The 15,790-nt window shown below is 44.9% G+C and overlaps 1 protein-coding gene and 1 pseudogene across 1 annotated transcript in view; one reads left to right on the plus strand and one right to left on the minus strand.

Moving 5' to 3' along the window:
- Lrp2 (LDL receptor related protein 2) overlaps positions 1–15,790 on the plus strand; it is a 164,372-nt gene that overhangs the window by 41,489 nt on the left and 107,093 nt on the right. The window contains exons 5-9 of the mRNA XM_021184968.2: positions 9,784–9,894; positions 10,235–10,348; positions 11,755–11,871; positions 12,777–12,926; positions 14,227–14,346. Of these exons, the coding sequence (XP_021040627.1) occupies positions 9,784–9,894; positions 10,235–10,348; positions 11,755–11,871; positions 12,777–12,926; positions 14,227–14,346 (612 nt within the window). The remainder of the gene's footprint in view (positions 1–9,783; positions 9,895–10,234; positions 10,349–11,754; positions 11,872–12,776; positions 12,927–14,226; positions 14,347–15,790) is intronic.
- On the minus strand, positions 1,996–4,161 carry LOC110311584 (HMG domain-containing protein 4 pseudogene; annotated as a pseudogene).

Below are 15,790 nucleotides of genomic sequence, written 5' to 3' on the forward strand. Positions count from 1 at the left end.
CAAAGCAGTTAAGGTCCCAATAACTGGGTCATCTGAAGAGTCAACTAAGAGATAGGCATTGGAGAGACAGACATGTTTGTGACCCCAGAACTATGGAGGCTGAGGCAGGAGGACCTCTAGTTGGAGGCTGGCTGGGCCTCCTGCATGCCCCCTCCCCACCAACATAAATTTCCTATGACATAAGATCTACTTAACGCCTCTGGCCTTTTTGCCTGCTCTATTTTCATATGCCTTAGGTCCTTTTGATTATTCTGCACATTGAAGAATATGTCTACCCATGTTAAAAGCTTTGAAATAGTTATAGCCCCCCTCCCCACCACACACACTGGTGTTTTATTACTCATCTGTAAAATGGCATCTAATATTAAACAGCTTGCCCATTTCTTTCTTTCTTTTTTTCCAAAGGAACCAGAAAGATTGAAAACTGCAGTCCATTTTACTTGTAATGGGATTAGCATCAAGCAAAACCATTCATGCAGAGTCTTAGATAAACATCAGAACAATGCATCAATTATGGGCCATTCATTTAATATACTGAAGTGACTTTCGCTTGCTAGAAAAATAGTAGCTGTTTTCAGGGAGGTAAAAAAAAAAAAAGATTATTTTTTGTTTTATTGAGCACCAGATAGGAACGATTTTGGTGTGAGTAAAACTATCGCTAATTATCGTGGGTTTGCAGCCCTCTCTTTTGTTACTTAGGAATGCTAAAGAAAGGGTAAAATCCACGTTACAATGGAGGCTTTCTTGCTGGTAAGCAGAGGTATTTGGTCTGCCTGCTACTGGGGTTGCTTTGTCCCTGACAGTTCATTTCTATTGACTTTCTGTTCAGAATTTAAACATTTTTCTAACTGCGGAATCTCCAGCTGGGGCCGCAGTTGGAAGGAGTAAGGAAGACAGTTTGAGTCACTCTGGACCGCGAGGGCTCTCGAGATGAACGTACTGTTCCTGAGCCTCAGTTCACAATAGTCTGCCCGATGAGTCTCACTCAGGTGACCCTGGCACACATATCACAGTACAGTTGGACCTGCTTGGTATTCTCACGCCGAGCCTGAAATCTGAGGGAAAAAAAGAGAGAAAAAATAAATCTCTTATTTAGTCTACTTCAAATAAGAACTTTATAAATATCTCTAATCTTTATAAAAATTCTAAAATCACAGTTAGCTATTGCCCAATTTCTCTATCTCCTGTCACAACAAAGCCTCCCTCTCTCTCTCTCTCTCTCTCTCTCTCTCTCACTCTCTCTCTCTCTCTCTCTCTCTCTCTCTCTCTCATCACTGTATAGCCCTACTTGCTTGTAGCCAATCCAACTTCTGGGAACACTCTTGTCAATGCCCCCAGTCACCAACATTTTGTTACACTTAGCAGTTCTTGTTCAAATCTTATCTTATTAAGGAGTTATTGTTATTTTACCCTGCTCTTTTTTTTTTTGTAATTTTTTGTGTGTGTACACATGTACATTGCTCTATTTATTCTGGATAACATTTGTGTTGGTGTCTGTCATTCCATTGCCTCAAACAGAATGAGAATTCCACAACAGTAGAGTCTTTATTTACACAGCTCCATCTAAAGTGCCTTGATACTTGTGATATGGAAGGATTATTATTTATTATATTAGTTTTACAATTCTGAGGCACAGCTGGCCACTGAAAATGGCCATGAGGAGGAGCTAGGAACAGGGCTGAGGTGTTGGTTAGCTCTGACAACACACAGCCCCATAACTCCTATATTGGAACAGTGCCACTAAATATGGTGTCTGTTAACAGTTGTGCACATGTTCTTTTTTTTTTTTTTTGGTTTCTCCAAGGTATTTATTTCTCTGCTGCCAAGAATCACATAACTGAGGCTATAGATGGTACCGATGACTCTTTGTGGTACCGTGGTTACAATAAAACTGGAGGCACAGATATCTCTTTAGTAGGAATTGGAATGAGTCCCCTACCCAGTCTACCTAAGGTCCACCTCCCACCCAGGTTACTCCATGTCGAAAAGTTTGTAGTTAGCTGGCCTCCTCCCAAGATCTTTACTACATTTCTGATTTTAAGACAGGTAAGGCAAATGGTCAGTGATGGGTCTGGAGGTAAACCCAAGCTTGGAAAAAAAAAATCACATTTTAGCAGTCTATGAGGAGATATACATGGCACCCAGAATAAGCCCCTAGTCCCCAAATTACACTGATTTTTTTTTAAGGCAGATTTTTTTTCACAAAAAAATAATTTCAAGCCCACATTCATGCTAAAGTTTCCTTTTAGCTAAACCTTTGCCATTTCATAAAATTATTAAAAGCAAAGTAGTTATAATCCTATGTATATACTGTACATTATATACATATATATAGATTATAAAAATTTAAAACCTACACCCAGAGGTCAGTGGAGGGTCTGGAACAGTCATCTATACATAAACTAGCGAAGGGGTAGACAGTCTTCTGTCCCAGGCGTCTTGGAAGTCACAGTCCAGGCATAATGTATGCAATGTTGTCCAGCGTGTTTGACAAGACCTGTTTAGGACAGCCGTTCAGTTCAGGTAGTTGTGTGGTCAGGCATGCCAGAGGGCCAAGAGCACAGATAATGGAATCTAGGAACACTGACAAGCTTCCAGACACTGCTACCATGCCCTCTGTCTCCTGTAGGCGGTGTCCAATGAGGCTGAGGGACTCTCCCAGCAACTGGAGATGAGCAGCGACATCAATGGGCTCTGTTTCAGGAGCTTTGGCTGGTGAAGCTGGCAAAAGCATTGTGGTGGGTGGGGACTTCTTTTGGGGTGACAGTATTCCTACAGAAGAGGCTCTGACTTTCATGGAACCTTCTGCACTGGATGCTTTTCTCTTCACAGTTGTGGCTTCAGCTTTGTTCTGTTTGTGCTGCAGATACTGAGCCTTCTGCTTCCAGATCAGTTTGTCTTTTTCTGGCAACTGCTTCCATACTTCAGCCAATTTTTTACTAAGTTCCCCAAAATCTATACCTGGATGGTCAGCCACAATGGTTACCCGGTACTCCTTACAGAATACCTGGTAGGCAGACATGTTCTTCTTTTTCGGCTTTTCTCCCCTCTCTCTCTCTCTGTCTTTCTCTTCCCTTTTCTTTTTCTTCTCCCCATGTCCGTCTGTGTGTAGTGCAGGAAGTGGCAGGGTGGGGATACTGGAGGCAGGGCTGGGTATCAGCCCGTGCTCCCGAGCAGTGCCATGCTCTCTGGCAGAGCTTCTCTTGGTCCGGGAGTGCCGCTTCTCCTTGTGTCTGTCTTTGTCCTTCTTCTTTTTGCTCTTTTTTGACTTCTTCTTCTTGATCTCCCTGTAAGAGTCATCTATCACCAGCTCCCCGGCCTCCAGCTCCCCAGCTGAGGACGATTCGGACTCTACTAGAATTGGGTCAAGCCCTGTGATGTCGAGATTGGCACTGTGGGGTTCTGGAAGCTGGGAGACATCAGACCCACAGCCTTCTGGGCCAGGAGAGGAGTGTGAGTCTGAGGATGACTTGTGCTTCTTCCGGGCCGTTTTCAGGAGGCTCTGTAGCTCGTGTCCTAGGAGTAAAGCACCTTGCTCATCCCGAGCTAGTTTCTTCGAGGGCTTCTTCAGCGAAGCTTGTTGGGCAGGGTACTGAAAAGCCTCCTCTTCCACTGAGCTGCTTCCCTTCTCCTTTGGTGAGAGAATAAGTTTCATCTTTAAGCCATCCGGCTCACGAAGAGTCAGTGTCTCTGTGTTCACATAGAGTGGCTTCATCTTTTTGGATTTGTGGGCATTGCTGTCATCCAGGGAGAGCTCTCCACTGCTGCCATTGCCCTTCTTCTTGTGGTGCTCCTTTCTGCTCTCTGAATGGCTTGAAGAGCTGGAGGATTTCTCCCCTGCCTTCTTAGAGGACTTGGCACCTGCTGCCAGTGGTGAGGTGATAGCTTTCAACAGGTCCATTGCTGTGTCGGGAGACTGTGGGCTAGACTTCTTCTTTTTCTTCTGTGATGATTCCAAAGTCGAAATGTCTTGTGTATCACAAATGAAGACTGTTCTTCTATGCTGAATCCTCCAAAATACCAGCCCTCCACCTCTCTCCTCCTTCACACTGGTTTATCGGCACTCAGAACAAGAACCGCTGTCCTCCATAGTAGTAATCATCAGGGGAGTGCTTCCTCTTCTTCTTGTGTGTGTCCGTCCCCAAGAAGAACAAATCACTGTCCTTTGACTTCTTCTTGGAAGAACTCCTGACCTGCGCAGCAACTTCTTCCTCTTCCCTTAAGAAATCTTTGTAAGACCGCTTCTTTTCTCGTTGGCTTCGGCCAGCTGCAAGTCCTATGTCCTCAAAGCTGTGATCACCATCAAAGCAATCTTCACTCGGCTCGCTCGGATCCCGCCTCAGCGCCGCCGACGGCCGCCATCTTGGAGAAGGAGAGAAAAGCCTGTGCACATGTTCTATGAAGGCATTTTGTTCTGTACTCTGGGCCATTTTACTCTTGTATTAGAGCTTGTGTTGCAGGTTTGTTTGCGTGTAGGTGGAAGGAGGGAGGGCTTCTTCTCAGGCACATTTCTGAGTCTAATCTCAGGTTAGTGCACACGAGATGTTGTGCGTCTAGATGCTAGGTGGGAATTGGGGGCTTTCAACCTTGCTTTACATATCAAACTGACATCTTTACAGAATATGCTATGTGGTTAAAGACTGTGGAGTTGGCCTCAACTTTCTGAGAGGTTGAGAGAAAGAAACTTCATTGGCATGAGCTGTTTTCTTTCCATTTCCTCCCTCCCTCCCTCCCTCCCTCCCTCCCTCCCTCCCTCCCTCCCTCCCTCCCTCCCTTTGGTCTGCCTCACTCTGTAACCCAGGCTAATCTGGAATTCACTTTGTAGCCCAGACTGGCCTTGGACTTGCATCCTTCTGAGTATTGGGATTTGAATTTTTCTTTATTGCCACTCCATTCATGATCTTTCTTTTGTAATTTTTCTTTTTTTGCCCATTTACTTGGAAGCCTTGTGAACCAGACTGCTTGAATTTGAATTCTGGCTTTCCAGTTTACCAATTATGTGACATTCCTCAACTTCTTAGGTGCTTCAGGCTCCTCATCTATAAAATGGGAACAGATGTTCACCTCATGTGGATAGGAAAAAAAATCCATGTATATTGAATATATTACCTGTTTCTGACATGTAGTTCTCAATATATTGTTGTTGATGATGATATTTGCTTATTTAGCTTTATGGGTTGAATTCCTGACCGTGTGCTGGATTTACTAGTCAAACTGGTAAACTTCTTTTGGTAAATCATTATTACATCCCTTGGATCAGCCTGTTTGAGAACAGAGTACAAGACATTAAGTAAAAGAATGACTGTAAGATCTTGGAAGAGCCAGGTATCTGACTGTGCTTGTGTATCAGTAACTTCTTATCTGCTCTGTCTGTGATCTTGGGCTTTAGTGTGCTCTCTCTTCCCTTCTCTTCTCTTCTCTTCTCTTCTCCTCTTCTCTCCTCTCCTCTTCTCTTCTCTTCTCTTCTCTTCTCTTCTCTTCTCTTCTCTTCTCTTCTCTTCTCTTCTCTTCTCTTCTCTTCTCTTCTCTTCTCTTCTCTTCTCTTCTCTTCTCTTCTCTTCTCTTCTCTTCTCCCCTCCCCTGTCCCTTCTCTCCTCTTTCTCCTCTCCCCTCTTCCTCCTCTCCCCTTTCTCCTCTCCCCTCTCCCTCCTCTCCCCTCTCCCCTCTCCCCCCTCTCCCCTCTCCCCCCTCTCCCCTCTCTCCTCTCCCCTCTCCCTTCTCCCCTCTTACTCTCTCCTCTCCCCTCTCTCCTCTCCCCTCTCCCCCTCCCCTCTCTCTCCTCTCCCCTCTCTCCTCTCCCCTCTCCCTTCTCCCCTCTTCACTCTCTCCTCTCCTCTTTCCCTTCCCCTCCCCTCCCTTCCCCTTCCCTCCCATCCCCTCCCCTCCTCTCCTCTTCTCCTTTTTTTTTTCTTTCTCTATCTGTAGCCCTGGCTGTCCTAGAACTCTGTAGACCTACAGAACTCTGAGCTGCTGCCTTCTGAGTGCTGGGATTAAAGGATGGGTCACCATTTCTCAATGAGCAATGGGAAATTAGTTTTCTTGGTATGCACTGAAGATGCATTCTTTTTACAATTAGTTTGCCCTACTGTCATCCCTCTCCCTCTCCCTCCCTTCCTTTCCTTCCTTTTCTTCCTTTCTTCTTTCTACAGGGTCTCTGTGCCTTGGCTGGCCTGAAATTCGCTTTGTGGATCATGCTGGCCTTAACTCCCCCACCTGCCTCTGCCTCCCAGACCCCGCATCTAAAGTCCTGTGCACTCTTTTCTGTTTTGATAGAGTTCTGACAATGAAGACTGGAGACTTAGAGCTGTGTCTTCTTGGGGGGGGGGTGTTGTAAATGACTCCATTCTTAGAGGTTCAGGTACTCGGCTCTGTTCAGATGACTTCCTCCTTGGTTCTTGTTTTGTTTGGGGAAGGCTCACTTTACTTTTTAGTCCTGGCTGTCCTGCACCTCACTAAGTAGACCAAGCTGGCCTCCTAGATCTGCCATCCTCTGGGTGCCATCGAGCCTGGACCCAGTCCTTGATTACGTAATAGAATAATAGCATGAAAGTTTCTTGCACAAAACCAAGTCATTAAAAAGGGAGCAGAGTGTTGTGTGTGTATATTTTGTGACAGATGTCAATTTGTGAGAACAACTCACTTCATTGGGACAGGAGGGAACAGAAGGAGCAGTGTGTAGTGTGAGGAAGTGTGACAATTTTGTCTTAGTTAAGTGGCCCCTGAACAAGGCTCAGGACGAAGCTGATTCTCTGAGTTGTTTTTTGCTCCCTCAAATTTCACTTTCTCTGCTTGACAATTCTGCAAGACACCACGGTCATTGGGTGGCTTTGCTCTGTGGATAAAACAATGGAAGGTCAGGTGAAGCCTTGCCAAATGTATTGCCCAATGGGAAACTCACCTGATTATGACTTCATGTTCTGAGATTAGCTTGAAAGTCTTTAACATTTTCGACAAGGGAAATTTGGAACTGCTTCTTTTGGGTGAATATCTGAAGAGGGATGCACCACAAGCTATCTACACGCAAAAGAGGCCAGAAGGTTTGCAGGGTTTGGAGTTGAGACTTGTCATCTTTTGTTTGAGAGAGATTCATTATCAGCCTCGATGGAGACAATAGCCGTTTGCTCCTCATTGGGAGAGCTGACCCCTGGCCATCCTGATACCACCCTGATGACATCAAGCTGGCCCTGTTTGCTGCTGGGAAAAGAGCTTTGTCAGTGGATGCTGATTTAACTCTTAAGTTTTATGGTTGGCGAAAACAAGAGACCGCTCAGCATATTGACTACAGATCCTTTCTAGCCATAACAGCCACCTTAAATGTGGTAGCCACAGACCAAACCCAAATAAATTTTCCCCGACAGGTCGCTTATGTGCGGCAGAGGGATGGCTTTCTTGGCTTGATGCTGCTCTCAGAAGGTTAGATAAGAAGTTGACTCCTGGAACTGGCTGGCACATGCTGTGGGGTGGGTGTGAGGAGCTCACCTGGCCTTGTACGTCTCTGGAAGGCGGAATGAATGAGTTGTGTGGCCCACTAAAGGCACTTTTGCAAAGCATAGCATCCCCATAACAAAGGAGAACAGTGGTCTAAGGATGAATTCAATTTGGGGTTATTGTAAAATAAAGTTCGGAACAAATTTAAATTTTTAGTGAGATATTTTAAACCCCCCCATATTTTGATGCTTCACCTTACAGTTTTCAGAAGTAGAAGCTCCCAGAGAGGGAGCAGACAGTGTCACCTGACAGCCTAACCACACTACTTCTCTTGGTTCTTCAGCATTCTTTTGGACAAGGGTCCAGCATCTTCTTCAACTTCTTTTTACTGTTTATTTTCTTTAATTTATTTTTATCGTATGTGCATTGGTGTTTGCCAGCATGTAAGTCTGCGTTGAGGCTATTCGATCCCTGGCAACTGGAGTTCCAGTCAGTTGTGAGCTGCCATATGGGTTTTGAGTTGGTGTTGGGCATTGAGAATAGCCAGTGCTCTTTAACTGTGGAGCCATCTTCCCATTCTCCCAACCCCCTTTTGTTTGTTTGCTCTTAGAATACTTTTTCAAAGCAATATGCTCACACATTGTGTGCTGGACATGACCATATTGAGTCGTGGGTACTTTGGCCTTTGTTCCACCAATATGCTAATTCTGGTAACATACTGGTGGACCACACTTTAAAGTTAAGAGTTTGGATCCTTCTAGCTCTTGGGCCCCAAGATTCCAGTTACATAGGTGTCAGGTACACACAGAAGTCACCAAGACACCTGTTGCATATCGGGGAGGGAGATCTTTGCTTTTACAAAGGCTTCCTTTCCTAGTCTTCCCTAGAGCACAAGAAGTACGCCCTGTGGCTATCCATCCCCTGTGACTGTGCATTTCCCATAGAGTATGAAGGGCGTGCTCGCTCACGTCACTGAGCTGCTGGCACCTAGGACACTTTCATTTTATGTTGACGTCACTAAGGTCCCTAGTGAAGAGCCTTCTGCTGAAGTCATGTGACTGAGTGGCTGCATGTAACTTTGGAAATTTAAAAATACAAGGACACTGGTGACTCACTTTTGGACTTCTGGAAACTGAGGATGTAGGCTGATTTTTACTGTAGATAACAGGGAGAAGGTTATTTGAGAGGTTGTTTTTAACACTGGGGCAAGGTGAATGCAGTTTAGCAAGGATTCTGGACATAGCTTTTGCTTGATAGGACTATCCAGGAATTATATGGCATATATTTATTAAGATTATATATATATGTGTGTATATATATATATATACATATATATATGTATATATATATATATATATATATATATATGAATGAGTACACTGTTACTGTCTTCAGAAACACCAGAAGAGGGCATCAGATTCCATTACAGATGGTTGTGAGCCACCATGTGGGTGCTGGGAATTGAACTCAGGGCCTCTTGAAGATCAGTCAGTGCTCTTAACTGCTGAGCCATCTCTCCAGACCCTATATGGCATATCTTAATAAGCTTGTAAAACCTGAAGTTGGGCCCTTCAGTGCAATTTTAGCTTCAGGTTAGGGAGGTGCTATCCTCACTTTGAGATTTGCCTTGGTTAAAATTAGATCCAAAGACAACCAGAGAATCACCAGGAAAATAATCCTCAATGAGAAAGACAAATCAGACCAAGGAGGAGACCACACTGATGTAAAGGACTATATATATAAAAAAACAAACAAACAAACTATTAAGTCCGAAGTGACGCCACTTGCCTATAATCCCAACACTAGGGCAGCTGAAGCAGGAGGGTCCTGAGTTGAGGACAGGCTAGCCTGAGCTACATAGCAAGACTCTACCACAAAATGAAACAAACAGTAACAAAGTAAAGCAGAAACAAGACAGCAAAACAACAACATTTAACTCCATAGCTGCCTGTGGTAGCTCAATAGCAATAGCCACCAGTTCTTTCTCCTTCTTCCTCCTTCACTTCCCAGAACACGTATAACAGTTCATGAGTTTCTAGAATGTGATTTGTATTGTAGAGGAGGACGTTCCATTTCGAGTCATCGTATGTTTTCTAATTCTTCAGCTTTCATCTCAAAAGCTACCTCTTTAGGGAGCTATCTCTCCGCTCCCATATCTTCCTATGGTGACGTTTTTTTTTGGAGATTTCCATATTCTTGTGTCATTATTTGATTGATGTATCCCTCACTCTGTCTCCCGGAGGTCAGGGATCATCTCATATTCAGTGCCTAGCATATGGCAGTGTCTCGGGAAATGTTCACTAAAAGGATGCTTTTATTTAAGGTTTGCTTGCTATTTTTTTTTTCCTTAAACAGATTATCCAACATGTGATCAACTTACTTGTGCCAATGGAGCCTGCTATAACACGAGTCAGAAGTGTGACCACAAAGTTGACTGCAGGGACTCCTCTGACGAAGCTAACTGCAGTAAGTCACATCCTTTAAAGGGGTAGTGGCAAGTTGAGGCTGGCTTATGCTGACTTGAGAGGGACAAGTGTAACCATTTCTTCCCAAGCCCAACCATCTCTTCCCAAGCCCAACCATCTCTTCCCAAGCCCTCGTCCACTGAATCCATATTAGTTGTTTGGAATCAGCCACCACTGGATTTTAGTAGAAGCTACATCCTGAGCCCTTTCTATTCCCCAAGGACTGGTTCTATCAGCACCCCACTGCCTAATAAGTAGGTAGGGTCTTCCGATAAAATTAAGTGGTGACAACTCAATTGAAATGATCTCATTTTCTCTCTCGTTGCAACCTCGTGTCCCAGCTACGCTGTGTTCGCAAAAAGAATTCCAATGTGGCAGTGGAGAGTGCATCCTTCGTGCCTATGTCTGTGACCACGACAATGACTGTGAAGATAACAGCGATGAGCACAATTGCAGTACGGTGATTTTTCTCTTATGCTGGGTCATGTGATAAGATGTGATAAGGGAGGGGTACTTTCATCTCCCTTATACTAACATACCACCTTCTTCTTCTTCTTCTTCTTTTTTTTTTTTTGTCTCAAAGAAGTTTCTGTTTGGCAGAAGAAGCCAAAAGTTAGTGGAAGAGCTACTGCTCCAAGCTTATTAGTATTGTGTGACCTGCATCCCCTTATCCCTATCCTCTAGGGATCATAGTAGAAGTGAAGAGTTGTCAGCTTGCATTCTTCCCTACATCCTTTGTGACAGTGTCACAATATGTCACAGGACCCTGATCTTTTAATTTTTTTTTTTTTTTTATTTTTGGTTTCTCGAGACAGGATTTCCTTGTGTCATCCTGGCTGTCCTGGAACTCACTCTGCCTGGTCTTGAACTCAGAGATTTACCCTCCTCTGACTCCCGAATGCTGGGATTAAAGGTGTTCCCCACTATCGCCCAGTGGAGACTCTGATCTTGACAGTAGCTCCAATTTCTGCTTTGACTGACTGATGCCTCATCTCTCTGTTTTTCTGGGAGCTAGGTCTTAGAACCTGGGCATTATTTCAGTGAGTGAAATAAAAGGATGGAGTCATCATGGAGTGGGGGACTAGGAGGGTTTTGGTGCAGATGGCAGTTACGATGCTTCTCTTTCTTCCCTTTTCTCTTCCTTCCCCCCTCCTCCTCCTTTTCTTCTTCACGTTTGTCAAGATACTAATGCTCAAACCGATGCAGATGCTTCAGTTCCCAGGATGCAATGCAGGCAGGATGAACACTTTGATTCCCGCCCCTACCCCCAGACTGTGCCTTTGTAGTGCTCATGTTGCATGTAATTTTAAAAACCTGCTTGCTCGCTCTCTTTCTTGAGAGCTCTTTCCACACTCCCCGCTAGGCCCTGTGATCAGCAACCCCCAGCCTCACTCAGCTCTGCCAATTGCCAGCTGATGTTTTTTTCTTGAAAGCTGGGAGCTGCATTGCTCTCCATCAGCCAACAACACCCTGCAACTAGCTGCAGCCAATGACCGCCCCGGCTATGCCCTTTCTCCTGCCCACCTTAGTCACCGGGGATGGAAAACATGAGACAGCCTTAACATTTTAAAACTAGCTAGATAACTCAATGGTTGTCGAAGAATACCCAGTCCCATCCTTCTTGGCCTCCACCTCCACCACCGGCAGAGGCCCCAGGACCTACATGTCTGTTGCTTCCTCCACTCTACTGCCCCCTCTGAGTCCTCATTCGCATCCCCTTTCTTCTATCTCCCCAGGGACCAGGAAGCCCTACCTTTTCCACCTTGTCCAGAGACTGGCTTCTTCCTTTTTTATTGACACCACCAAGAAGCAATTAGGGAAACAATACCTGCACCTACAGTGCTCTGTTGCTCTCTTCCAGACTATGACACCTGCGGAGGCCACCAGTTCACTTGCTCCAATGGCCAGTGCATTAACCAGAACTGGGTTTGTGATGGGGATGATGATTGCCAGGATTCTGGTGATGAGGATGGCTGTGGTAAGGACCAGAGGAGATTCCTACCTAGACTCATTGTCCTCCCTTAGAGATTAGAAGTAACAACGTCAGTTAACCCTCTCCTTCCTGTCATTAAGGAACTCGCCTTTTTTTTCTTTTTTAACGATTTATTTGCTTAAGTATACGAGTGCTCTGTCTTCCTGTACATCTGCCTGACAGAAGAGGGCATCCTATTATAGATGGTTGTGAGCCATCAGGTGGTTCCTGGGAATTGAACTCACAACCTCTGGAAGAGCAGTCACTGAGCTATTGCTCCAGCTCCACTTTTCTTTTTTCTTCAAGACTACTTGTTTTTGGTTTTGTTTTTTTATATTTAAGTCATAAACCAGGGGAAAGAGGGAAAAGGCAGTATGAGAGCCTTTAAAAATGCCTAGGCCTGTGGTAGTCTGTGAGTTTCGATTTTGAGTCACTGAAGGCTGGGAACATGAGGATGGAACTCAGGATGGGCAGGTGCACGTGGCTTCCTATCCAAGGAGAGTCTTCATTCGAGAAGGACATTGTTCTTAGTATGCCCTCTGCCACTGTCACTAGCAGTCTCTATAATTTTCCGATGTCCACTATATACAGCAGATGCCTTCCGCTGCTCCAGTTCCAGACAGAAGGCTGAGTCTTATTCCATTGGTTTTAGGTTTTGGTATTCCAGAGGAACACCACTTTCGAGTTATAACTTTCCTTTGATTATCAATGTTTGTTGGCAGCCACATTCAGAAAGTGTGCCATGTAAATAGTTGCATTTGGTCAAAGGCTGGTGGTAGCCTTTATTTTAACAGATAGGTTGTTTGGATTTTTGTTTTTCATCTGGTCCATGTCTTCTCTTAACTATGGATTTTATTAGGAGCGTTACATCTTTAGGGTGGCCCATAACTCTCTCTTTCCTTCCCTTTCAGAAAGTAACCAACGTCATCATACATGTTACCCAAGAGAATGGGCGTGTCCTGGGTCTGGACGATGCATCTCAATGGATAAAGTTTGTGATGGAGTTCCCGACTGTCCAGAAGGAGAGGATGAGAACAATGCCACAAGTGGACGATACTGTGGTGAGTGTGGGAGCTGTATATGGCTCACTTCCTGATAAGAAGGTTTCTAGACCAGACTCTCAAATGCAGAGACTATCAGCTGACATTTCCACAACAAAATAGCTCAGTTCAGTCACTTCATTGACATTTATTATGTCTCATGGCAGTTCTTGCCTATACCAGCCCACTGTCTAACCCACACTTGGTTTCACAATGGTGGAGAGTAGACCCTATCATGTGAACAATTTTAAGTCTCTGCAAGCCATGTTTGTTAAGGTATTGACCACATTTAGGTGAGGCCAGAGTGGAACAAAAGTATATGCCAAAAAGGAAAGTATTTTTTGTTGTTGTTGTTTTCAAGACAGGGTTTCTCTGTGTAGCCTTGGTTGTCCTGGAACTCACTCTGTAGACTAGGCTGGCCTTGAACTCAGAGATCCACCTGTCTCTGCCTCCCAAGTGCTGGGATTAAAGGCGTGCGCCACCACGCCCGGCTGAAAGTTGTCTTAATAATAAGTATGATGACTTTAACATGGGAGCATCTCATCTTGTGATACTAGGGCTCAGACATAGAGAATTATGGGAATTATGCCCTACCGACGGAACTTGTTACATACGTTTGATATCTTATCTTATACTGGTCTTACTTGGATATTATTCTAGAACAAGCTTCTGATTCCTAGGGTGTGAAGTTGTCTTCTAGCGGTTCTTAGGATAGGTAATGAACTGAATTGGCCATTTGGTATCTAAGCACCCTTTTTGTCTCTCTCCCCCTAAGTCAGTCCAGTTCTGAGAACATCTCACGTCTCAAAGGGGACAATTTTGGACTTGATCTCATCGTTTGGGCACTAACTCAGTTGGTGATTGCACAGATGAGCACATGTCCTTCTAACTCCAGGGATTCCCCTGACCCCAACACTTGTCATATCTAAAAGTCCTTCCATTCAACTTAGAAGATTTAGTATTAAAGCTTTAGAATAAACAAGTGATATGTAATCAGTGGTCAACGTTTTGAGAAGAGATATTAACAGGAAAAACAAACAAAACTAATCTCCTGCAAGCCTACTATTGCCAGCCAGCCACAGTCAGACCTACCAAAGCTTATGACCTGATTTTTCATGAATGGAGTTAACAGCCTTTTATTCCTACAGGTAACAGTAGCTGTAATAGCATTTGCTACGTGGTATTGCAGGAGGTGGCAGGCTCTCCTGCTGTATTGCATGCTCATTGTTTTTTTTTTTTTTTTTTTTTCTGTTTGGAAGTTACTAGGTAAACTAGTCTTGTCCAGAGCCATCCAGTCAGCAGTTTCTTTCCTTCTGTTTAGGTACGGGTCTCTGCTCCATCTTAAACTGTGAGTACCAATGCCATCAGACGCCATATGGAGGAGAATGCTTCTGCCCGCCAGGTCATATTATCAACAGTAATGACAGCCGTACTTGCATTGGTAAGTGTCAGCTTGGAAGGCCAAGGGTTTCATCAGACCTCACTAAAGAAACTACAAACTCTGAAACCTGGGCGGGTCCAGCCCTGAGGCTTCTGTGAGGTGACAAGCTAGAGAGTGGAGTTGGCTAGTGAGAGGGACCTGTTCACCCTTGACTTACTTCCTTCTGAAATATATAGAGGATCTGGCCTTGCTGGCTATCTGTTTTATTTTATAATTATTTTATTTATATACATCCCAGTCTTTGCCCCGCCCCTTGGTCCCCCCTCCCACAGTTCCTCATCCCATTCTTCCTTCCCCTTGCCATTGAGGGGGTGCTCCCCCCACTAGGTCTCCCCCTTCTCTGGGACCTCAAGCCTCTTGAGGGCTAAGTGCATCTTCTCTCCCACTGAGGCATGACCAGGCAGACCTCTGCTATATATGTGCTGGGGGTGGAGATGGGGGTGAGGGGTGGAGGGTGGGGGGCTGGGGGTGGGATGGGGGCTCAGACCAGCCCGTGTGTGCTGCCTGATTGGTAACTCAGTCTCTGGGAGCTCCCTGGGATCTGGGTTAGTTGAGATGCTGGACTTCTGCCTCTGGGGTCTCCTCAGCTGCTGGTAGGGCTTCTCAGGGGACAGCCATGCCAGGCTCCCATCTGTAAGCATATCATGTGATTAGTAATAGTGTCAGGCCTTGGTGCCCTCCCTCCCCGCCATGAGATGGATATCAAGTTAGGCCAGTCATTATACTGCCTTTCCTTCAGTCTCTTCTCCAGTTTTAGTTCTTTTAGACAGGAACAGTTCTGGGTCAGTATATGTTTTGTTTTTTAGTTAGCATAAACAGTGTGGGGTTGTAGTGCATCCTTTTCAGATAAAATGTGTTCTTGTTGATTCCCCTCCACCACCCCTCCCTCCCTCCCTCCCTCCCTCTCCCTGACCACTTTTTGCTCTCTTCCATGCCTACCCCTCTACAATAACAGGCCTCCCCCTCTCATGGTCTCCTTTTCATAGCCTTTCAAATCCATTCCCATACTTGCATATTAACATAAGCTGGGATGGAGAGCCATGCTGGTTTTTAAACACTGAAAATAGGCACAAGGAAACCTTTCAAAGGACTAGGATTCGTCAGGCTGGAGTGCTTGCTCCCAGTTCAGTTCCCAGGCCTTGTAGTGGAAGGGGACGCTCAACACTTGCAGGCTGCCCTCTGATTTGCACACACTCATTGTATGTAGCATGTGCATTATCCCCCCATACACATACACTCACACACACACACACACACACACACACACCCCTCTCAGGAAAAGTATTCTGAAAAACATTATAAATTTTTTTATTCTAATTTGTTTAAAAAATACTGAATATGGATAAACCTAATGACATTATTCAGTTTTATTGTCAGCACTGGGCTCGAACCTAGCCACATACTTTTGAATATAGTTGCCCTTCGTAACTGCCTGTAAGCAGAA

This window comes from Mus caroli, unplaced genomic scaffold, assembly GCF_978045245.1.
Source record: "Mus caroli unplaced genomic scaffold, Mus_caroli_1 scaffold_2, whole genome shotgun sequence".
Classification (NCBI taxonomy): domain Eukaryota; kingdom Metazoa; phylum Chordata; class Mammalia; order Rodentia; family Muridae; genus Mus; species Mus caroli.